Source organism: Lycium barbarum, chromosome 8 (assembly GCF_019175385.1).
Source record: "Lycium barbarum isolate Lr01 chromosome 8, ASM1917538v2, whole genome shotgun sequence".
NCBI lineage: Eukaryota > Viridiplantae > Streptophyta > Magnoliopsida > Solanales > Solanaceae > Lycium > Lycium barbarum.
The window spans coordinates 112,225,007-112,246,776 of NC_083344.1; the positions used below are offsets into that span (position 1 = coordinate 112,225,007).

General features: G+C 37.6%; 2 protein-coding genes across 2 annotated transcripts; both read right to left on the reverse strand.

Annotated features, from left to right (window-relative positions):
* Positions 1–1,482: 1,482 nt before the first annotated feature.
* LOC132606743 (non-specific lipid-transfer protein 2-like) lies at positions 1,483–2,458 on the reverse strand. Its single transcript, XM_060320366.1, has 2 exons — positions 2,022–2,458; positions 1,483–1,717 (listed from the first exon to the last, which is right to left on the reverse strand). The coding sequence occupies exons 1-2, from the start codon at positions 2,354–2,356 to the stop codon at positions 1,708–1,710; spliced, it is 345 nt and encodes a 114-aa protein (XP_060176349.1). The 5' UTR covers positions 2,357–2,458; the 3' UTR covers positions 1,483–1,707.
* Positions 2,459–15,020: 12,562 nt separating this feature from the next.
* On the reverse strand, positions 15,021–15,794 carry LOC132608133 (uncharacterized). The gene has a single exon (XM_060322211.1). The coding sequence runs from the start codon at positions 15,792–15,794 to the stop codon at positions 15,021–15,023; it is 774 nt and encodes a 257-aa protein (XP_060178194.1).
* Positions 15,795–21,770: the final 5,976 nt, after the last annotated feature.

Sequence of the window (21,770 nt, forward strand, 5' to 3'; positions counted from 1 at the left end):
AACCAAAATGAAAAAGACTAAGTGGACACTTATTTTAAACCGAAAAAGTAATACTTGACAGTTTAGTCGCTAACTTGTGATGTTTTCAGGTGATGCCAAAAGAAGGAAGAGGAGAGATAAATGTGCTCAAGTAAAAGATAATGTTCCAACTCTTAATTTGGGAAATCTGATTTTTCGTGATATTTGTTGAAATTATTCATGAGATGGTTTTGTCCTGTTTTGATAAGTTGTCGAAAGAATGACTACAGTTGTTTGTCACTTATGCTTATAGTTTTAATGATTAACAAACAAATTGCAATTTTGATAACTTATTTCTTGAAATTGGTCTAACTAAGTTTATTGAGCATTTTAATATTTAGGTTAATCAGATTATAACGTGTTAATATTAGTACATAAATAGAGTTCCTGCACACAAATACTTTGTTGTGTAAAAGAGCCATTGCTGTACTTGTTGTCCTTGATAACTGAACTTTGTACTATTGTCCATTGTCTAAGGGCGCTCATGCTGAGAATAAATTTGAATAGCTCTTTCTTAGACCCAAAAGCCATAACATGAGTTAGGAAACAAAGAGTATAAGGGCTTGTTTGGATAGAAAACAAGTTATCTCGGAATAACTAATACCGGTATTAGTTATCTCAGGATTGTTATTCCACCCTCAATGTAGGATTAAAAAACACTATAATCCCGGGATAACTAATCCCAGAATTAGTTATCCCGAGTTTTTATTCCAACTAAACGTGGATTAAAACGGCGCTAATTTTTTTATCCCAAGACTATTTTTGCTTATCCGTCATACCAAATGAGCCCTAAATATTTTGTGATAAGATAATATTGTAAAGTACTCATCATTTTACTCATGGAACTAGCTAAACCACTGTATATGATAAGTATATATACTTAATAATTTTACATACACATTACACACACATATATAGTCTTTCCAACTGGCCGTCGCAAACGATGGCGTTTAAATGATTGTGACATATATATATATATATATATATATATATATATATATATATATATATATATATATATATATATATATATATATATATATATTATGTTATCTCCTTCCTTGATGATCCCTTTTGTTGTGGTTTGCTAATAGAATATCATCACATAAATTTCCCTCTTTTTTTTTTCCGTCTACAATCATTTCTATTATACTTGATTATTTTTTTCCTGTACATTTATGATATCTATGACAACTATATATGCTCACTCATCGGTAGTTTCTCTTGTGCTGTACATATCACGGTTCTGTTTAAGAATATCTCATTAGGTGTAATTTCTCAAATTCCAACGTCGTTACTATCCTCTTCTTCAAGATTACCAACTTAAGTTTAGTGCAAGCACTTGCATAGCCTGGCTGATTGTCTAAATATTTTAGACGATATCAATCGGTAAAAGTTTGTAAAGGGAAAAAGAAAAAGAGAACAGAGAGAGGGAATATATTGAATCCTCGAAGAAGAGACATATACTGAATAAGATAGATGTATTATCAAGATAGGATATTAATGCAATACAACCAATCATGAAGTTTCATGGCAAGACTCAACTATGACCCGAAAAGACACAAAATCAAAAGAAAGCGACGACTGATACAACATATATAGAAATGGATCCACATAAGCAGGATCACACCCTAATAACCATCTTATTCTTCTCCTCATGATTGTGCTACCACCAAAATATGATCAGCCTTACTGGACTCTGCATTGACATATGAAACCAACATTAACAAAAATAAAGAAAACAAAAAAACGTATACATTTATAACATTTTTACATTATCAGTGATTCTACCGGTTATAATATGTTACTTATTGCATTACTTTATTTTTCATATTACCATATGTTTAGTACTATAAAGAATTGTTGCAGGTCAATTATATATATATATATATATATATATATATATATATATATATATATATACATATATATTTGCATTGACCGTATCTAATCATAAATTCAAACTAGTACTAGCAAGAAAGAGATGAAGGTAAATGCCGTACTTGGAACAGTCAGTGGAGGGGCTGATCTTGTAAGGGATGTTAACGCCACAAGCGCCAGGAAGACGAGCGGCTTTGCCTGTATCAATGCCCTTAATAGCATTAGCAGCTGATTTCAGGCAAGTGCATGCTGTCTTGCGGTCTGCTGGGGTCTTGGCAGCACCCAACAGACCTTTAATGCCACCGCAACAGCCTCCGAGAGGGCCGCGACCCTGCAAATAAGGGAGGCAGGGTGCCATGCCAGACTGAACCTGACCACAGGTTAGTGCCTCTGCATGGGGTGCAACCACCACCATGCACAAAACCACAAAGCATGCAATCTTTCCGACCATTTCCATTATTGCGAAAATTGAGAAAGATAAAATACTAGAGAGTAGTGTGGAGAAGCTGTATGGAAGATGTACAACAAATGTATTTGCTTGAGTGTTGGGTACAAAAGCTAGTGCGACCTTTGGGTTTTTATAGAGCGGAAAATTGGACTAAATGGACAATGGAGGAATGAGAGAATTAGTTGGTAGTTGGGGTTAAATTGAATGCTTTTTGATGATAGTGCATAATTAGGGAGGTGCCGCAAGCTATAAAGTCAGGTCTGGTCCTTACGTGTAGGACTCTTCACGAACCACGTTAGAATTTAGGCACTTTGAAAAGCAAAAAACATAAAGATAGTGCTCCCAGTCCCAGCCTTTCCTTTTCCTTTTCCTTTTTCTTCTTTGGAATTTGTCAAATATTATTGGTAACTTACTTTATCCAAGTCTATACTAATAGAGAATGAGACGATATGTATTGCTCAAGTTGTTTTTACTTCGTTTCTGATTATCTGATGATAATTTCTAAACTAGATGTTCAAATATTCCAGAGATTTAGCTAGCGTTTGGCTATAGATTTCCAAAATAATTTTAAAAAACTTAATTTGGGTAAAGTTTTTCAAGTTTTAAAACTATGTTTGGCTATAATTTTTCAAAACAAATTTCATTTTTTGTTTCGAAAAACATGAAACATTACTTATAACCATAAGTTCTAAAAATTATCAAGACTAACCAACCATGCAAAATATACATACTTGTTAATCTCAAATTATGCAGAACATGATATTTTAATAACAATTGCTAATAACACACTTGCTAGCTACTAAAATTCAAATTACAATATAAAAATTCATTCGTCACGAAAAAAAACAACGGTAGTAACTAGCTTAGCTCGTTCACTTTATAGAAGAGACTACTTTAATTGTAGAAATAGGGTAGATACAATTTTAATGGAGGAACATAGTGAATAAAATTAGTTGGGTCATAAATAGATGGAGTTTTTTAACAAATATAAAAGTTTTGAAAAGGCCAAAACAAAGATCTTGGCTCAAAAACATATTAGAGCTAGAATTTGAAATTTGAAAATTTGCCTTCCAAATCTGTCAAATTTTATGGCCAAAGAAAGATTTAAAAATAAATCTTCAAAATGTGCTTCCAAAATTTATGTCCAAACGGAAGCTAAAGATCTGTCACTTGGGAAGTGACCAGTCTTGGTCGATTACGACGACGACTAATCAAGGTCTTTATTAGAGTATAAACACTCAACTACCCAATTAATATTTATAACTTAAACTTATTTTTCTATTTCTTGACCCTTTAATTGCTTTTTTTTAAAGATATCAAATTCTAGCATAGTGCTTGAAAGCCGAAAGACGTCACAAATTAGATTGACGTGGAATACTATTACTTGAGCTGATACCTACCAGAGGACTTGATCTTTTTCATTAAATACGAAATCAATGAAAAACTAACACCTGCCTTACTTTTTTTGTGGAATAATAAGTATGTCTTTTATTTTTTATTAGAAATTTCGAATTTAAATTCTAAGAATGAAAAATTTTAAGAAGCAAGGCTAGCTTTGCTCTAAAAATAGGACTCTTCGACGTGAATTCAAATTAGTCATGTATCAAAATGATAACCTAAAATTGGGGTGGGAAACAAAAAAAAAAAAATTAACCCCTTACATCTTTTTTTTGGGTAGATAGCACAAAAGTGTTCATTGTTATTTGGACTGCTAATTCAGATTTTGATTGGATACTATTTAATACTAGCTTATAATGAGTTTACTCTTATTCTAACACTTTTCCAAAATTCGTGTCGGTCCAGGCCTAAATTCGTGTCGGTCCAAACATCTGGTCTATCTTTATTTGGTAGAAATTTAAGATTTGACCCAAACCAAAACACATTAATAGTTAGGCCAAACATGAGGAAATCTCTTGAGGCATAGTCCCTGAGGCAATAATCTGGTGTGTTATAGGGATAATGCTTTCACATGCATTAAGCATTGAGTATTTGGATTGCATATATCTGAAGTTCTAGTACTAACATCCTAATAATTCAAGCTCCACTAAGGAAGTAAAGAAAATGAAAAAAAGGAGTTACCTTTAACTTATATATACATTAATAATGTAAATCATTTTTTAGTTATAGGTCACTAAAAAGTAAAATTTAATTATAGTACGTTTACTGATTTTTTTACACTATCAGTGTATTATAACATGTTACGAGAGTCATTTATCAATTATTTTAGGTTATTAATCAACGACTTAGTTGATTGGTGACCTCGAATAAATAGTACCATTAGATCGAGTTACTTACAATTGTCTTCTAAATGACTAATGTAAAAATCTAATTTATACTATCGGTATATAGAGTTCAAACTTGAAGAATATTAATTAGACATAACAGCAATAAATATAATTAATTACTTGAAAATAATGAAAATAGCGTGCTATAAAATATTAAATCGCACTGCTATGTCAAAAATATTTACATTGTCAATCAACTTAAGTAAGTTAAAAAGAATTCAGTCGTTTGCATTTCTCATTCTTTTTCTGGTACAATGTCGATTTTCCGAACAATGTCTCACAATTAGATGTGGAAAAGCATAATCCATGAACCAATTTCAAAGCAAATTATTGATTTTTGTTTGTCATATTAGCCCCATTCAGTTTCTTCTGCAATGTCCAGGAGGCCTGAAGCACTGAGTGCCGTATCTACCATAGTCACATGTGAACATTCCAAAGCCTTTTTGAAATTAGCATCTGACGTTAGTCCACCGACCATATCTGCCTGCATAAATTGGAGCAACACTGTGTTTGGACATTCTGGAAAGAAAAGGAGAGAGGAAATATTTTTTTTACTGATAAGTGTACAATTTTTTTTCTCTTCAATTGTGTTGTTAAATTTCCATTTCCTAGCTTGGGTAAGACCAGAGGGGAGAGACTGTACATATATTGAGTTTATCAATTTTGAATTTTAGAAATGAGCTTTGTATTTATAACAAATCAAATAATTTAATTATAAGTATATATTAAAGTAACAATAATATATTACTTAATTATAAATAAGAATAAATTTATATACAAGATACTCTTTTTATTTGATATAAATATTGAATATGAGTGTGCGATGAAAAGCTCCCATTTGGTCATAGATTTTGAAGTTGAAACTTGAAGTTGTGTTTGGACATATATTTACTTGGATTTTTTTTTGAAGTTTTGTGAGTAGAAGTCCTAAAAATCCAAAAACTAGTCTGGACCAACTTTAGAACTTGAAGATATTTCGAAGATAGTTTTCAAAATATGATCCAAGATTTATAGCCAAATAGATATTTGAAGATAAATTTTCAATATCTATGGCCAAATGGTAGGGTAATACTTGCCCACACAGGGTGTTTACACTAAATCATTGCAATTTACCTTGGTTAAATAATTTAATGAAGTGAATATAAATATTAATTAATCATGGTTAAGTGATAGTTGTACATATTCAAATATATATCATATATTCATCTATTTGATGTAAACAACCTATGCGAGTAAGTTTTTATTCAAATGGTAGCTAAATTTTTTATCCATAACTCAGGATTGGGTGAAATGGGAGGTCACTTCAATACTAGCCTGCGAGTGAGAGCACTCTTTTTAAGGAAAGAGGTTGTGTCCTATGAATGAAGTAAAAAAGGATAATATGAAATGCACACATATTAAAAAATAAGAAAATAAAATGGACACATGTACTGAATTACTGATATAAAATGAAATTGAAAGAAATTATAATTTGCGAAGGACAGTCATCAATATGCTATGCTCATACGTACTTGTTTGAGTCAAAAATCATATTTTGCCCAAATAATAAAGAAGTTAAATAAGATTAACCGTGGCTGGTAGCAATTTCATAAAATGCTTGAATTAACAGAAACAAGTTATTAAAGGTTGATAAAGAACAAATAAATAAAGGGGAAAAGTAAACTTATGCCAATTGTGATGAATAACAGTAATGAATTTCTCCTTTGCCAAGAATGAATAAGTGCTTGATGATCAGCGAATCAGAGTAATAAAAATTATAATATGTAGAAAGTAATCAAGAATAATTTATTTTTTCAGTAAGTATTCGATGCCTAGATATACAAGTCCAAGTCCTATTTATAGGTATTTGGTCCTATATGGTGCCTTTCCCGTTGTGTGTATGTAACGACAATATTAATTGCCAAATTAATGATTGTCATTTAATTCCTTGATTCTGGCTGTCAGAAACCGTTTCGCTGTTACCGCATTAACTCCATTTAATTCGTAATCAAGAGGGTATCATATGTTGTTCCCGTTGATGTTCTTCTTCGTTGACCGTGTTGCTGGTATTAGCGACCTTTCCGTGAATGCTATTCTCACCATTACCATTAGATCTTTCTACGTCATTATTTTTAACTGACACGTGTCAATCACATATTGGTCCACATGTTAGGCGAAATTTTTACCCATACAGATAGTCCCTCAATTTTTCGGGTTCATCTCATAGATGTTCTCGAAGAGTTGTCTTGCCGATCTTTATCAATCTTTCCTTGATTAGACATTTGAATCATTTTGTTGTGGAATAAGAAACATTGTAACTGACGCTAGATCGTGGCCCACGACTGTGATGGGTACGTGGCATAACCACAGAAGTTGAAAAGACTTGTATTAATGACGAAGTCAGACGTGGGGCACGTGGCCATTGCCATGCCCTTCATTTTCTCGCCAGTTCCCGATGCAATAATGATTCTTCTATAAAAACAAATTCTTACCCTCTCATTTTTTTACTTTCAATTTTCTGAATATCGTCGCTACTTCTTTTTCTTCTTCTTTAACCTCTTTGACTTCTTCGATTTCCAACCATTCTTAAACATGTCTTTTCCCTCTTCTCAAAATATTTTACCAGAAAAGACCGTCATTGTTGACGATCTCCCCCCCCCCCCCCCCCCCCAATGTAGGTGTTAAAAAACCTAATAGCGGATTGCCTCCTAAAAATTTATGGGCGATGCTATTGCTGCCGCTGCTGTTTCCAGGCCTTCATCTTCACCAACTTCTGATGTTGGTGATGATGAAACTGACATAGTAAATGTGAATCTGCCTTCTGTTGATAGTGTGATTTCGAAGAATCCTTCACATACTACAGATTTAAAGATTGCTCTTCCGAAAGGCGATAACCGCAATGTTTCGGTGTTGGACGAAGAAAGGATGGTTTTAGTTTCTTCAATTAATTCTCTCGTTACTGAGGAGTCTCTTGATTCTGTTTGGGAACGATGCCACTGGACAAATCGTAATCTCGACATCGTAGTTCCCGAAAAGGGTATGTTCGCAACTACTGATCTTCCCGGATATTCTGCGGTGTATATCTATCCTTTCACTATCGGCTTTACTTTACCCTTTCCGCTGTTGATAGATAAATTTTGTCCATTTAAAAATTTGTGTGGCACAAATTACCCCCGGGTTTTGGCGATTGTTCAATTACTTGAGCATGTTGCTCACCTTGCTGGGGTAAACATTACTCTCGATCATATTCTATATCTGAATTCGATCAGTTTTATTCGAGGCTCTATGATTATGTTAAGAGCTAGAGGATCCAATAAATTGTTTGAAGACCCTCGGGATGGTCATGATCGGCGTTGGTTTGTTTGTTTTTATCTCTACTGCTCAGCTGGTGAGCGGGGATGCTAGCACCTTCCCGGAGAAATAAAATGCGAGGGGTAATACTATTTTCCTTAATTTTCTTTATCACATCAATCATCTCTTTTTAAACTTCTCTTTTGCTCAACAGCTTTTAACCCTAGACTAGATAAACCTTCAAACATAAGGGAATTCACTAAAGCTGTGATTCAAGCTTCTGCAAGTGTTCGTACATGGGGAGTGTATACCGTTTCGAAGGGTATTCGTTCTCTCAAAGACATGAAGCCGAACGGAGCCTCTACGAAAAGTAGAGGTAAGGATATTGAAGAAATACCTTGCTTTGTAATGGCGAATGAATCTATCATTTATTCATTTTTATTTTTCTCGGGTCCTTCGAAAAAGGTGAAACATATAGCAAAGAAACGACTGACTCTTCCGAGTGACGAAGGGTCGACATTGGAAAAGATTAGATTTCTTACTGGTAAAAGGTATAATGACGAAGTTAAGGATACCAAGGTTGTTGACGAGCCTGCCTTGACGAAGAAAAGATTGAGAAAACAATCTCTTTCGGAATCGTCAGATGTCACTCTCGAGAGGATGAGAGGTATGCCAAGTGAGTTCGGGCTAATTGACGAGATTACTAATTCTGAAGGAGAATTTTCTTTAGTTTTACATCGTAATAGGTGGGTTGAGTTTCCAACTTCTTCTGACATTGTTGTCATTTCAGATGAATCTCCGGTGAAGGAGATGGAGAAATTAACAGCTGTTACCGAGAGCCATAATGAAGGTGATACCGCTGTTCCCAAGGTGGATATCACCGATAATATTATTTCTAGAGTTGCCAATGAAACTAAGTCCTGTCTCTCTGGTAGTGTTGATGAAGCTGAAGTTGAAGTTCCTCCTCATGAAGCTGCTGTAGCCGATGTCGAGGACTTAATCGATACTGAAAATATTAATGCCGGTGTTGTTGATATCCCTACTGGTACTTCTATTTCTCTTTTTCAACTGCGAGGGACAAGTATCCCTTCTGTTCCTTACAATACCACTCAACCTGTTTCCCGCTTGTCCGTAGCCGATAAAGGGAAAAGTGTTTGGAAAGAAGGCAACATTTTGCATGGGGTTGATCCTTGAGCACAACTTCTTCAGGCGGATGATCCCGCCACTTTGTGGATGAAGTCCTTTGTTCCTCTCACCATCAATTGTAATCATTCATTTGAACTATCAGATGAGGACAATCTTTTGGCCAATCCTCACGTGATGAGTTGTTTTGCGCATAACTATATTGGTCCCAAAGAGAATATGATTTTGAAAGATAAGCCTACTCATCAAATGGACATAGTTGCCCTCGGGCTTATGATTCAGGTATAGGCTTTCACTTCCCTTTTTTTTTTTTCTTCTTACCTCCCTTCATTGTATATTCTGACCTGTACTAATTTTGATATAAGCCCAAACATATTTATGTGGGAGTCTTGAACGTGCCGAAGGTGAGGCTAAACTCATTCAAAAGCTTCATGGGGAGAATGTCATACTCACCCAGGAAGTAAAAATCTTGAATGCGAAACATAATTCTTCCGTCGGGGAGTTAGAAAGGGCCAAAGCCGAAATTGCAGCACATCGGGCTGATGAGAGAAATTTTTAGAAGCAAGTTGCTGATCTCGAAAAAGAAAAAGCTGAAGCATTTTGCATAGCGAAGCAGGAAGAGTTGTCCATCAACGATCTGAAGCAAAAATTAGTGGAATCGAATCAGCTAAAAGTTGATTTCCAAAATAAATTGTGGGATCAAAATGCCACTCTCAGCAAACTTGAATCGGACTTCAATGCTTTGCAATTGAAGAATGTCAAAGAATCCGGAGAGATTGCACAAGCCTTGATTGATCTGAATCAAAGTAAACATGATACTCAAGCTCTCCGAGAAGATTTGACGGATAAAGATCGAGATCTTGGCAAGCAAAATATTATGTTAGCGGAAAGCCACAAAAAATTCTCCGAGGTCATGAATCATGCTAAGAAGTTTCGTGAACTCGCAAAGCAACTCCTGAGTCGGAAAGACAACTACAAACAAACAATTAAATATATGGAGAAGGGTTTTGAAGATGAAAAATAGAAAATTCTCAGTTGGGCTATTATCAAAGCTCGACATGATTTTTTGAAGACTTTCAACCTTCTTCTTTTGATCATGCTCAGGCTCTCGCTGTTGCTGGGCAGAACATGAAAGAAGCCAATGAAATCCTGGGATATGATGCAGAGGATGAATCTATGGCTGGAGAGGAAATGACTGAAGAGGAATACGATATTGGCACCTCAGATGAAGTAGATGTGTTATCCGGAGATGCGGTTACTCCTGTCCTTGAGGATACCGTAGTCGGGGAGGATCCATATATTGATTCCAACGCCGGGAATGTATCCGAGGATCCTCCTGTGAAAATTGCCAAATATGCTTCCCTTCCTTCTTCATCGCCAATTCCTTCTTCTCATGTTTAAATGTTTGTATTCTGTGCCTTCCTCATGTAAGGCTTTTATTTTTATGAATAAAATTTCTTTTATTCATGTTATGCCTTCACTATAAGCAATCCCTTGGAAGTTTCCTTCAATTAAAACTTTTCACGGGTGATCAATCTGATTCAAAATTTTAATATCAGAATCCTTGTGAGTAGACTTGTAAGTTTGATATTGTCTTTTCGGGAAGTTTTCTATAGTTTACTGAGTGGCTCACATGACTTGAAGAAATTAAGTCATTGATTTTGACTTTCCACACAAACAAGAAATCTTAACTGATGTGTTTCTTTATCAACAAGAGATCTCAGTTAGTGGATTTTCACACACACAAGAGATCTTATTTCGAGAAATATTTAGACTAGAATGTATGATGTTACAAATAGACTTACATGTCAAATTCCGCCATATCTTACTCGAAGGTGTTTTTAACGGAATTGGAATTTTACGTCGTTATGAATTTAACTTAAATGGTCTGCATTACTACTGTGTATGTATGATCGGAATCATGGATACATCATTTGCACAATTAGAAACAATGATATGTATGTATGATCGGAATCATGGATATACCATACAAACTTATAAAACACAAAGATTGCGCAATAACCAATTTTATTGCTAACATGATTATAAGTTTTACAAATCGAGCTCGGAGGCTTTTTCCTTATATTTTTGGAGCGATAACCTCTATTGTAGGTACCTAGTGGTAGTCCCCCATTGTTTGTTTTGAAGTATGAAGAAATAAGCATTGATTCCCGTAATCTATTGCCGTACATTCTACTTATTGCCTCGTTAAAAACCTCCCCGGGTAAGGAAAAAAGAATACAGCTTGTCTAATGCAACTAGATGTTAGGAATAGAAGAGCTTTAAATTGCTATGTTGTAATTGTTGGAGACAATCTTCCTGTCAAAGTTTCCAATTGAAATGCTCTTTTTCCTGCATCATCTATAACCCTATAGGGTCCTTCCCAATTTGCTCCTTGTTTGCCCTCGTTTGGTATGTTGGTGGCAGGAGTTACCATTCGCATGACCAAATATCCAAGTTTAATTTGACGCAATTTGGACTTGTTGTTGTAGTATCTTTCCACCTACTGTTTCTGTAGTGTTAACTTGATCAGAGCCAATTCTCGATGTTCTTCCAATAGATCAAAGTCCATATTTCATTGCTTCCATGTTCTTTGTATCTGTAGCATGTGTATATCTTATGCTTGGCTCCATTACTTCAATTGGCACCAATGCCTCTGCTCCGTAAACTAGTGAAAAATGTGTTTCTCCGGTACTTGTTTTGTGTGTAACTCGATAAGACCAAAGAACCTCGGGGAGGACATCGGCCCAACTTCCTTTTGCGCTACATATTCGTCTTTTCAATACTTTGAGTATCGTTTTGTTTGTTGATTCTACCTGTCCATTGCCGGATGGATGATATGGTGAAGATGTTATCCGTTTGATCCCAAGATTTTAGAGAAAATTTGTTATCTCTACTACAATAAATTTCTTCCCGTTATCACAGCTTATTTCCTTAGGAATACCAAATCGACATATGATGTCTTTTCGAAGGAAATTAATAACTTGCTCTTGTCCAATTTTTGCGAATGCTCCTGCTTCAACCCGCTTAGAAAAATAGCCAGTTGCAACAAGTAAGAATTTAACTTTACCTTTGGCTTCTAGGAATGCTCCCATGATGTCGAGTCCCCGTTTCATGACCGACCATGGGGTAATGACTGTATGAAGAAGCTCTGCAGGTTGATGTATTGCAGATGCATATGCTTGACATTCTTTGCATCGCTTTACAAAGTTTTATGAATCTTTGCCCATTGTGTTCCAATAATAACCTACACGCAGCAAACATCAGGCTAATGATCTCCCACCGGAATGATTTTCATAATATCCACTATGCACTTGTTGCATAGCGGGTTCTGTGTCCATTGGGCCTAAACACTTGGCGAGTGGCCCCCAAAGGTTCTTCGATATAACTCTCCGTAAACCAAGCAATATCTAGCTATTTTTACTCATAATTTTCGTGTTTCTTTCTTATCTACGGGTAGAGTCCCTTGTTGCAAATAATCAAGTATCTCATTTCTCCAATCACGTGTTGATCCCGTTACACGTACTTCAATTTCGCAACCAATTGGATGCAATAAATGGATCACACTTCGGCTTCCTGGCTCTACAGGGTCGGCAGTTGATGCTAATTATCTAAGCCATCGGCCTCGGCATTGCTTTCCCATGGAACCTGCTCTAGTCCCCAATCTTTGAATCTTGTAAAAAGGTCTGATATCTGCATTTGATACTTCTGCATTCGTGGTTCCTTTATACTAAAAGTTCCATTCACCTGATTGACCACCAATTGCGAATCACAGTGTACCTTGATGCTTTCTTCTCCATATTCCAAAGCAAGTTTTAAACCTACAATAACAGCCGCATACTCGGCTTCATTGTTAGTAATTTTGGGTATTTAATGGCTTGGAAGACAATTTCGCCCCTGGGTACTTTAAGTACTAAGCCTAATCCTGACCCGCTTTCTAATCCCGACCTGCTTTCTTTAGATACCTCCATCCGTGTATAGGGTCCATATCCCGGCCAATGACCCTGAAGTTGAGATGGTTTCTTTTTCTGCCTCCAAAGTTAATTTTGAACAAAAATCTGCTACAAAATCAGCAAGAACTTGCGATTTTATAGCATTTCTAAGTTGATAAGTAATATGAAATTCACTAAGTTCAATTGCCCATTTAGCTAATCTACCTGATAATTCTGGCCTATGGAGAATACTCCATAAGAGGAATGTTGTTACCATACCACGACAATTGGATGACTTTGAAAATAATGCTTTAATTTTCTAGCGGCATGCATTAAAGCTAAAACCAATTTTTCTAAGTGCGGATATCTCGTTTCAGTATCTAAAAGTGTTTTACTAACATAATAAATTGGAGACTGTTTACATTCTTCTTCCCGTACTGGAACTGCGCTTACTGATACCTCTGATACAACAAGATATAGAAATAGCTTTTCCCGGGGGTTAGGTTTTGACAGCAATGGCGGACTTGAAAGATACCTCTTAAGCTCCTGCAATACTTGTTTACATTTCGGCGTCCACTCAAAACCTTGCTCCTTCTTTAGTATCGTGAAGAATTTGTGGTACCTCTCCGATGATCTCAAAATAAATCGAGATAGCGCTGCTACTCGACCAGTCAAACTTTGAACCTCCTTTTTGATGTTGAGATCATCGGGAATATTTTCTATCGCTTTTATTTAGTCTGGATTCACCTCTATTCCTCGCTTTGAAACCATGAATCCCAAAAACTTTCCTGATGCTACGCCGAATGCGGTATTTCTCGGGGTTCAGTTTCATGTTGAATTGTCTTAAAATTGCAAATGCTTCTTTTAAATGAATCAAGTGATCTTCAGCCCTTTCCGATTTCACAATCACATTGTCAATATACACCTCCATTGTTTTTCTGAATTGATTTTTGAACATTGTCGTTACCAATGGTTGATATGTTGCTTCGGCGTTCTTGAGTCCAAACGGCATCACATTATAACAATGTAAACCCTAAACGTTATTTTTGTTTGATATGCAGGATTCATCTTAATTTGATTGTATCCTGAATACGTATCAAGAAAACTCAATAACTATAATTTGATCTATATGAGGTTGTGGAAATGGATCCCTTGGGCATGCTTTGTTTAGATCTGTGAAATCCACACACATTCGCAGCTTTTCGTTCTTTTTTGGCACCACTACTACATTCGCCACCCACTCCGTATGTTCTACTGGCCTTATGGGTCTGGCATCTAATAATCTTTGCACTTCTTCCTCTATGAAGTTACTTCTATCCTCGGGAAATCTTCTTCGAGGTTGTCTTACGGTTCTGTGATAAGGATCAATGTGCAGCTTATGCATTGCTACTTCCGGCACTATCCCTGTCATGTCAGCATGGCAAAAGGCAAAAATATGTTTATTGTCACATAAGAATGAAATATACTTACTTGGTTGATGTAGTTTGCATCCAAGGAATGTACGCTTTTTCGGCAATACATCATCAAACGGCATCGAGTTGAGGTCCTCGACTATTGTCGTTGATTGTTCCTCCATTAAAGGATCTTGTATAGTTTCCTTTTCGGCATCGTCGGTGCTTGATTCCCTTTGTTGCAGTATTTGGTACACTTGTTTATCCTTTTTACTTTCGCTTTCCGGTTGGAAATGTTCTACCTTTGGTACGCCCTTCTTTAATGCCACTGTGTAACAATCTCTGGAAATTTCTTGCTCTCTAGAAATTTCGCTTATGCCCCACAGCGTTGGAAATTTGATCACTTGGTGATATGTTGACGGTACAGCTTTCATGGCGTAAATCCAGGGACGTCCAACTATCATGTTGTAAGCCATTGTAGAGGACGTGATTGAAAAAATAGTTTATAGCTCCACTCCACCTGCTACTACTGGTAAAATGATTTCACCCAGAGTTCTCTAGGTAGAATTATTAAACCCAGTGAGCATGATAGATTTATGGATTACTTTGCTCGTCAATTTCATCTCCTCTATGACCCTGATATTAGCAGCACTCACTTATCAACAAAAACACGCTTAATATCATTATCTAAGATGCGCAAAGTAATTACTAACCCATCATTATGCGAAAATTGCATATTATCGGCATCGACTTCATCGAAGGTGATACAATCCTCGACGAAAGTCAGCCTATCCCTTTTTTCATTTCTGGTTGTTACTCTTTTGAACTTCATGCCTGAAGTGTAAGTAACTTTGTTGACGTCCAAGCCTGCTATGATGTTGACATCTACACCACCTATAGTAAAATTTACTACGCTCTTTGGCTCGGGAAATGGTGGAGGCGCTCCTTTCTCCCTCTTCTGATAATATACTTGCTTGCCTTTCTCCGATAGCAAATCCGTCAAGTGCCCTTGCTCTAAAAGTTCGGCGACTGCCAATCGCAATGCATGGCAATCCTTGGTTTTGTGACCATGTTCTTTGTGAAATTCACATAAATGCTCTGGAATTCTTTTACTCGGATCTGATTTCATTTTTCCAGGCCATTTGACCCTATTACCCAATTTTTCCAATTCTGCCACTACCTCTGATGTTGAAACACAGAAATTATGGTCTGTGAGTTTCGGAGCCCCAGCGCTATAATTTCCTCGGGAAGTCTCTGCTGCTGGTGGTGACCTGTGTCGATATTGATTATTTCTTCGTGTACCGTCATGACTTCCAAGTGAATAATATGGGTCATAATGTTCTCTTCTATACATTCGATCTCCGTCGTTTTTTCTGGAATAATTTCTACTTGATGTATCCTTAGTTGTTGATAATGATTTCCTCATGATCGGACTGATGATATCTTGTTCTATCCAAATTTTTGAACAGTATTGATAATATATATAGTCTCATATTTTTGCCGGATATTCAACGTAGTGTTTGGCGAGATCTTTCGTTGCTGGTGTTCCATCGGGATGCAATGCATGTCGGAATGCAATTCCAGCCCATTTGTCTTCGATTTGCGGCAAGGTGTTGCGGTGTTTCTGGAAGCGATAAACAAACTCTTGTAGAGTTTCATCCCTCATTTGTTTGATGTTGTATATATCTTCCATTTTCTTCTCTGCTTTTCTTGCTCCTGTGTGTGCCTTCTTGAATTTATCTACCAAATCCGTAAAGGATTCAAGTGAATTTGGGAGGGTAAGCTTGCATACCAATCTAGCGCTCCTCCTGTCAACACTTGACCAAATCGCTTAATCATTATAGACCGAGCCATCTTTGGCCCAAGATCACCGGCCTGAATAGCGGATGTATAGGCTGTGATGTGATCCTGAGGATCAGTAGTTCCGTTATATTTTTTGATTTTTAGTAACTCAAAACATTCTGGAACGTGTTCCAAATCTGCAGAATCTTTCCATAGATGATATATGTTGTCACTATCATCCTCTTTTTTTTATAGCGGGTGGGGCTCCAGGTATTCTGCTGATTCTCTCTTTCTGCTCTTTGATTTTTTTCATATGCTCCTCGAACCGCTACAATATTGGTTCGGGTATGATTGGACTGATGTCAGTATTGTCGTGAGCCGTTGTTGCTACTATGCCGAGATCATCGACATTGGTCGGCTCGCCGCTTAAGTTTCTTTGCTTAAGGGGCAGTACCCCACTTGAACTAGCAATTTCGTTCAGTGGAGGCGGTTTTGAGGGATTTTGTCGCATTTCCTCCATCATTTGTTTCATCACATCTGCCATCTCTTCTTTCAAGAATTAATGTAAATCACCTATTGGGATGGAAGCTTGATTTGGATTGATGCGTCTCTTGTTGTTCCGTTAGTTGTGTCAACCAATCCTTCATCATTGACATTCCTATTTTCGTCAATGGGTGTAGGTGTAGATCCTGTTATTTCTGAAATGCAAAAATAAAATAAAATACCAAAGTAATAATGCTTGCATAAATAGAGATCAAACTACAAGGCCAACTGTAGAATTCCCACAGACGGCGCCAAACTGTTTGAGTCAAAAATCGTACTTTGCCCAAATAGTTAAGAAGTTAAATAAGGTTAACCACAGCTAGCAGCAATTTGATAAAATGGTTGAATTAACACAAGCAAGTTATTAAAGGTTGATAAAGAACAAATAAATAAAGGGGAAAAGTAAACTTATGCCAATTGTGATGAATAACCGTAATGGATTTCTCCTTTGCCAAGAATGAATAAGTGCTTGATAATCAGCGAATCAGAGTAATAAAATAATAATATGTAGAAAGTAATCAAGAATAATCTATTTTTTCAGTAAGTATTCGATGCCTAGATATACAAGCCCAAGTCCTATTTATAGGTATTTGGTCCTATATGGTGTCTTTCCCATTGTGTGTATGTAATGACAATCATTAATTCCTGAATTAGTGATTGTCATTTAATTCCTTGATTCTGGCTGTCAGAAACCATTTCGCCGTTACTGCATTAACTCCATTTAATGCGTAATCAAGAGGGTCTCATATGTTATTCCCGTTGATGTTCTTCTTCGTTGACCGTGTTGCTAGTATTAGCTACCTTTCCGTGAATGCTATTCTTGGCATTACTATTAGATCTTTCTACACCTTTATTTTTAAATGACACGTGCCAGTCACATATTGGTCCACGTGTTAGGCGAAATTTTTACCCATACAGTACCCAGACCAAACTTCATCTAATGCTTTTGGGTCCATGGAATTGTTAAACCTATTTCCCGATGTGAACATCAGTGCTCCTTTGATAATTTGGTCCTTTAAACTAACGTGTTAATTATACTCCCTCCGTCCCAAAAAGATTATCCTCTTTTGACTTGGCAAAAATTTTAAATTTGTGTGGCTGTAAATCATCTCATAAAGTTAAATTGTTTCTAAATATATAAAGGGGACAATCTTTTTAGGATAGACTAAAAGGGAAAGAAGGACAACCTTTTTAGGACAGAAGGAATACTATATTTCATATATTGATGTGCTTTTTAAGATAAAATACATAATACATAAACAGACCCTTAAACTTGGCCTCAATACTTGGGTGTGCCAATAACTTTTAAAAGGCTGTCTGCAGGGGATTGTGAAGCATTGATAGAAAAGATGGTGGCAAGGGTAAAAATCTGGGGGTCCAAGAACCTCTCATATGCAGCTAGGCACAACTTATGAATATAGTTCTTATGCACATACACTCATATTGGTCATCCATATTTGATCTACCAAAGAGTGTACTCAAGGAAATTACAGCAGTTTGTAGGAACTTTATTTGGTGTGGATAGGTGCACACAAATAAGCCTCCATTAATAGCTTGACCTATGATTTGTAAACCAAAGAAGGAAACTGGATTAGGGATCACTGATTGTGTAATCTATAATGAGGTAATAGTGGTTAACCACCAGGATCATTTCACGAGCCTTGTTCAGAGGGAATCCAAGCCGGAGAAAGTATAGACCCTGGAAGCGGAGTTGGAAAAAATGGCCCATGAGAAGGTCGTGGCTGAAAAGACCATAGCTGGTCTGGAAGGGAAGTTACAGGCTTAAAGGGGCCGAAACTAGGTGTAGCTGGAGAACAACAGGGGCCTTTCTCAGTCAAATGCCAGTCTACTGGGTACCATTGAAGGACATCGATTGAGCCTTGCTGAGAAAGATTCTTAGATGCAGGATCTGAGGAGGTAATTTATTCAAGATAAGGCTTATGTTACATACTGTGTTCACAGGCTTGCACTTGAAGAGGTTCTGGACAGGTCGGACAACATTGATGCCAAAATTCTTGCTGCCTTGTCTGTTGAAGAGATTGCAGCCGGGGCATTGCCTGCTCAGCCTGCAACCGATAATGCAGATACTGTATTCAGTGATGAGGGATAGTCTTCAGATGATTGGGATGAGGAGGATGCTCTAGAGGAGGCCGTAGAGCAGACCTCGGGAGTTCTTGCAGAAGCTAGCCCAGAGGGGCCAAAGGATGTTCCCATTGCCGAAGGACCTTCCGCCCCTAATATTACTTCTTTCGATCCCGCACCCCAGCTCCTAAGGATTATGTCGAGGCAGGCCCTTCGTCTGAAGCCACCAAACTCTGATTCGGTGCTTCCCCCCTTCTAGGCCATGTTTGATGTGTTTTCTTTTGATTTTGCTCTGTAAAGACATATCGGTGTTTAGATGATAAACGTATTTATTTCGTTCCTTTTTTTCTTTATGTCATCTATCCTTGCTTGTGTTCCAATTTCTAAATTATCTCTGTCAGTCCGGATGTCACGTTTATTCGTCTCTTTGAAAGGAAACATCTCCATTGTAAGGATCCATCTGATTGGAGACCCTTCTATTGGAAACATGCTCTTTTGATTGCTTTATTTTATGCGTTTGGTATTTGCATGCAATCTTTTCTTCTAATCCAGAATGCTACTTCCGGCCGCGTATGTTATGATCAGGTATTATTCATCCGATTCATAATAAAAGTAGGGGCCCCTATTATTTTTTGGCGCCGATGATGAGGACGTCTCGATCTCTTCTTTTTGGCATACGGTTTATGATTTCTTCATGCTCGGAGGCCCGCAGGCCCTGTCGTGTGTTCGTGGCGGATGTATTCAAATCCGAGGGGATTCATTCATACCAACAAATTCAAAGTATGACAGCGTCAGTTTAAATTTCTTTCATTCATAAAAATGAGGCGTGTGGCCAGTTTGCATTTACACTACCGATCAAATAAAAGTGCTAAAGGCTTCACGCCATACAGACCGAACTCCTATCTTGACAAAAGCAGAATCTCAATTATGTTAGTGGCCAGGGGCGTGCTATCTGCTGACCATAGTCCATGACTTCAAGCAAGGCAGATGGAGCTTCCAGCATGTATCTCTGAAGCTCGGCCATGTCTTCAAGGGTAATACGATTTTCGGTTGTTGCCTCATTAAAAACCTTGTGGGTAACAAAATTTTCTGGGAAAAACTCGATCAAGGAAAAGAGTGCAACACGTATTCTCTGAATCCTGTCTGTTTTGACCGAGGTCGATCTCTCTTTATATCAATCTCAGTCCTAGTCTTGCAAAAATAATATTAAAAAGAAAAGAAATAAGAAAAGTCTAGATTAGTTGTTCGTATCTAGGTCATTTGGGCAGTACCTCCGTAACGAATTTGGATAAGCTCTGTGTGCTCATGGTCGAGCAGGATTGGTATGCTAAGTCATTCACTCATTTCCACTGACCACTTAGATAGTCGCCTGTTGAGGTTTTCATTTTGCAAGGTAGCCTGCAGCGAGGCAGTGATAATTACTGTCACTGGATGACATTGAAAGTATGGTTGTAGCTTCTAGGTGGCTTAACCAGTGCCAAGACAAATTCTTTGAGGCCGAATACTGGGATTCTGCGCCCGTCAAAGTTTTGCTGGCGTAATAGATAGGGATCTTGCTTTCCTTATCTCTTCGTACCAATGCTATGCTGACCGAGACCGATGAAACCGCTCAATATGTGAGAGCCAGACAGATATTCCTTGAGATTTTTCAAGCTTTGGCTGCTCTTCAAAGTCCACTCAAATCCATTACCCTTCTTCATTAGGTTGAAAAACTCATGGCACCGATCCGAGGATCGGAAGATGAATCTACCCAATGCTGCAACCCTTCTGGTTAGTCACTGTATAGCTTTGACGTTGTCCGGTTCCTCATGTATTTCCTAAATGGCCTTGACCTTATATGGGTTCATCTCGATACCCCGATCGAAAACTAAATAGCCCAAAAATTTCCCCGATCGTCCCCCGAAGGCGCACTTCTTCAGGTTTAGCTTCATGTCATAACTACGGAGTATATTAAAGGTCTCTTGTAAGGCTAACAGATGGGCGTCCACCGTTTCGGACTTGACCACCATATCATCGATGTAAACTTCCATGGTCTTATCAATCGATTCTTCACTCACCTTTGATATGTTGCCTCTGCATTCTTGAGACCAAAAGGTATGACATTATAACAAAAATTACCGTGATTGGTCATGAAAGACTTTTTCTCCTGATCCTTTGAATGCAAGTTGACCTGATTGTAACTGTAATATGCGCCTAAAAACTGAGAAATTCGTGCCCTGCCGTGGCATCGATCGTCTGATCGATATGCGGTAACGGGAAGGAATCTTTTGGGCAAGCCTCGTTCGAATCCTTGAAGTCCACACACATTCTGAATTTGTTGAGCTTCTTGGCCACCACCACCACATTCCATCAAAATCGGGTTTTCCACCCTTCGGGCCGACCCTATGTTAAGTAATCGTGTCACTTCATCTTTGGACGAATTGGTCCCTTATAGCTGATATTGGCAATTTTCTCTATCTTGTCGGAGGGTGACACGGATCGGAACTCAATCGATATGTGGCCACCTCTGAGGGGATCCCTGCTATATCCGGGTATGACCAGGCATTGGCTTTTAAATAAGTTAAAAAATTATTCCTGCGCTCGAGCGGAAGCTCGGGGCCTAGGTGTACCTGCTCTTCGGGATTGTCGTCGAAAAGTGTCGTGCATTCTAACTCCTCTACCGTTGAGTCTACGGGGTTTTTGTCAACCGGATGATGAGTCCTTCAGGGATGGGCTGATCTTAATATCCTCCACTGGATATAGCTTCCCCTACGCATTTTTTTTTTCTGGATTTGTTATTTGATCTCGATACCTGTAATTGCTATTTGGAGATTCTGTCCTTCTTATCGTCCTTACCGCTACAGTTTCAACTTTACGGGCTACGCCCTGGTCTCCCCTGATTTCCCCATCCCTAGGGAGCAGGGCACTTGACCTTTTGATGAAAAGTGGAAGGGACCGCCCGCATTGAGCGGATCCATGGCCTTTCTAATATGACATTATAAGACATGCCACCGCT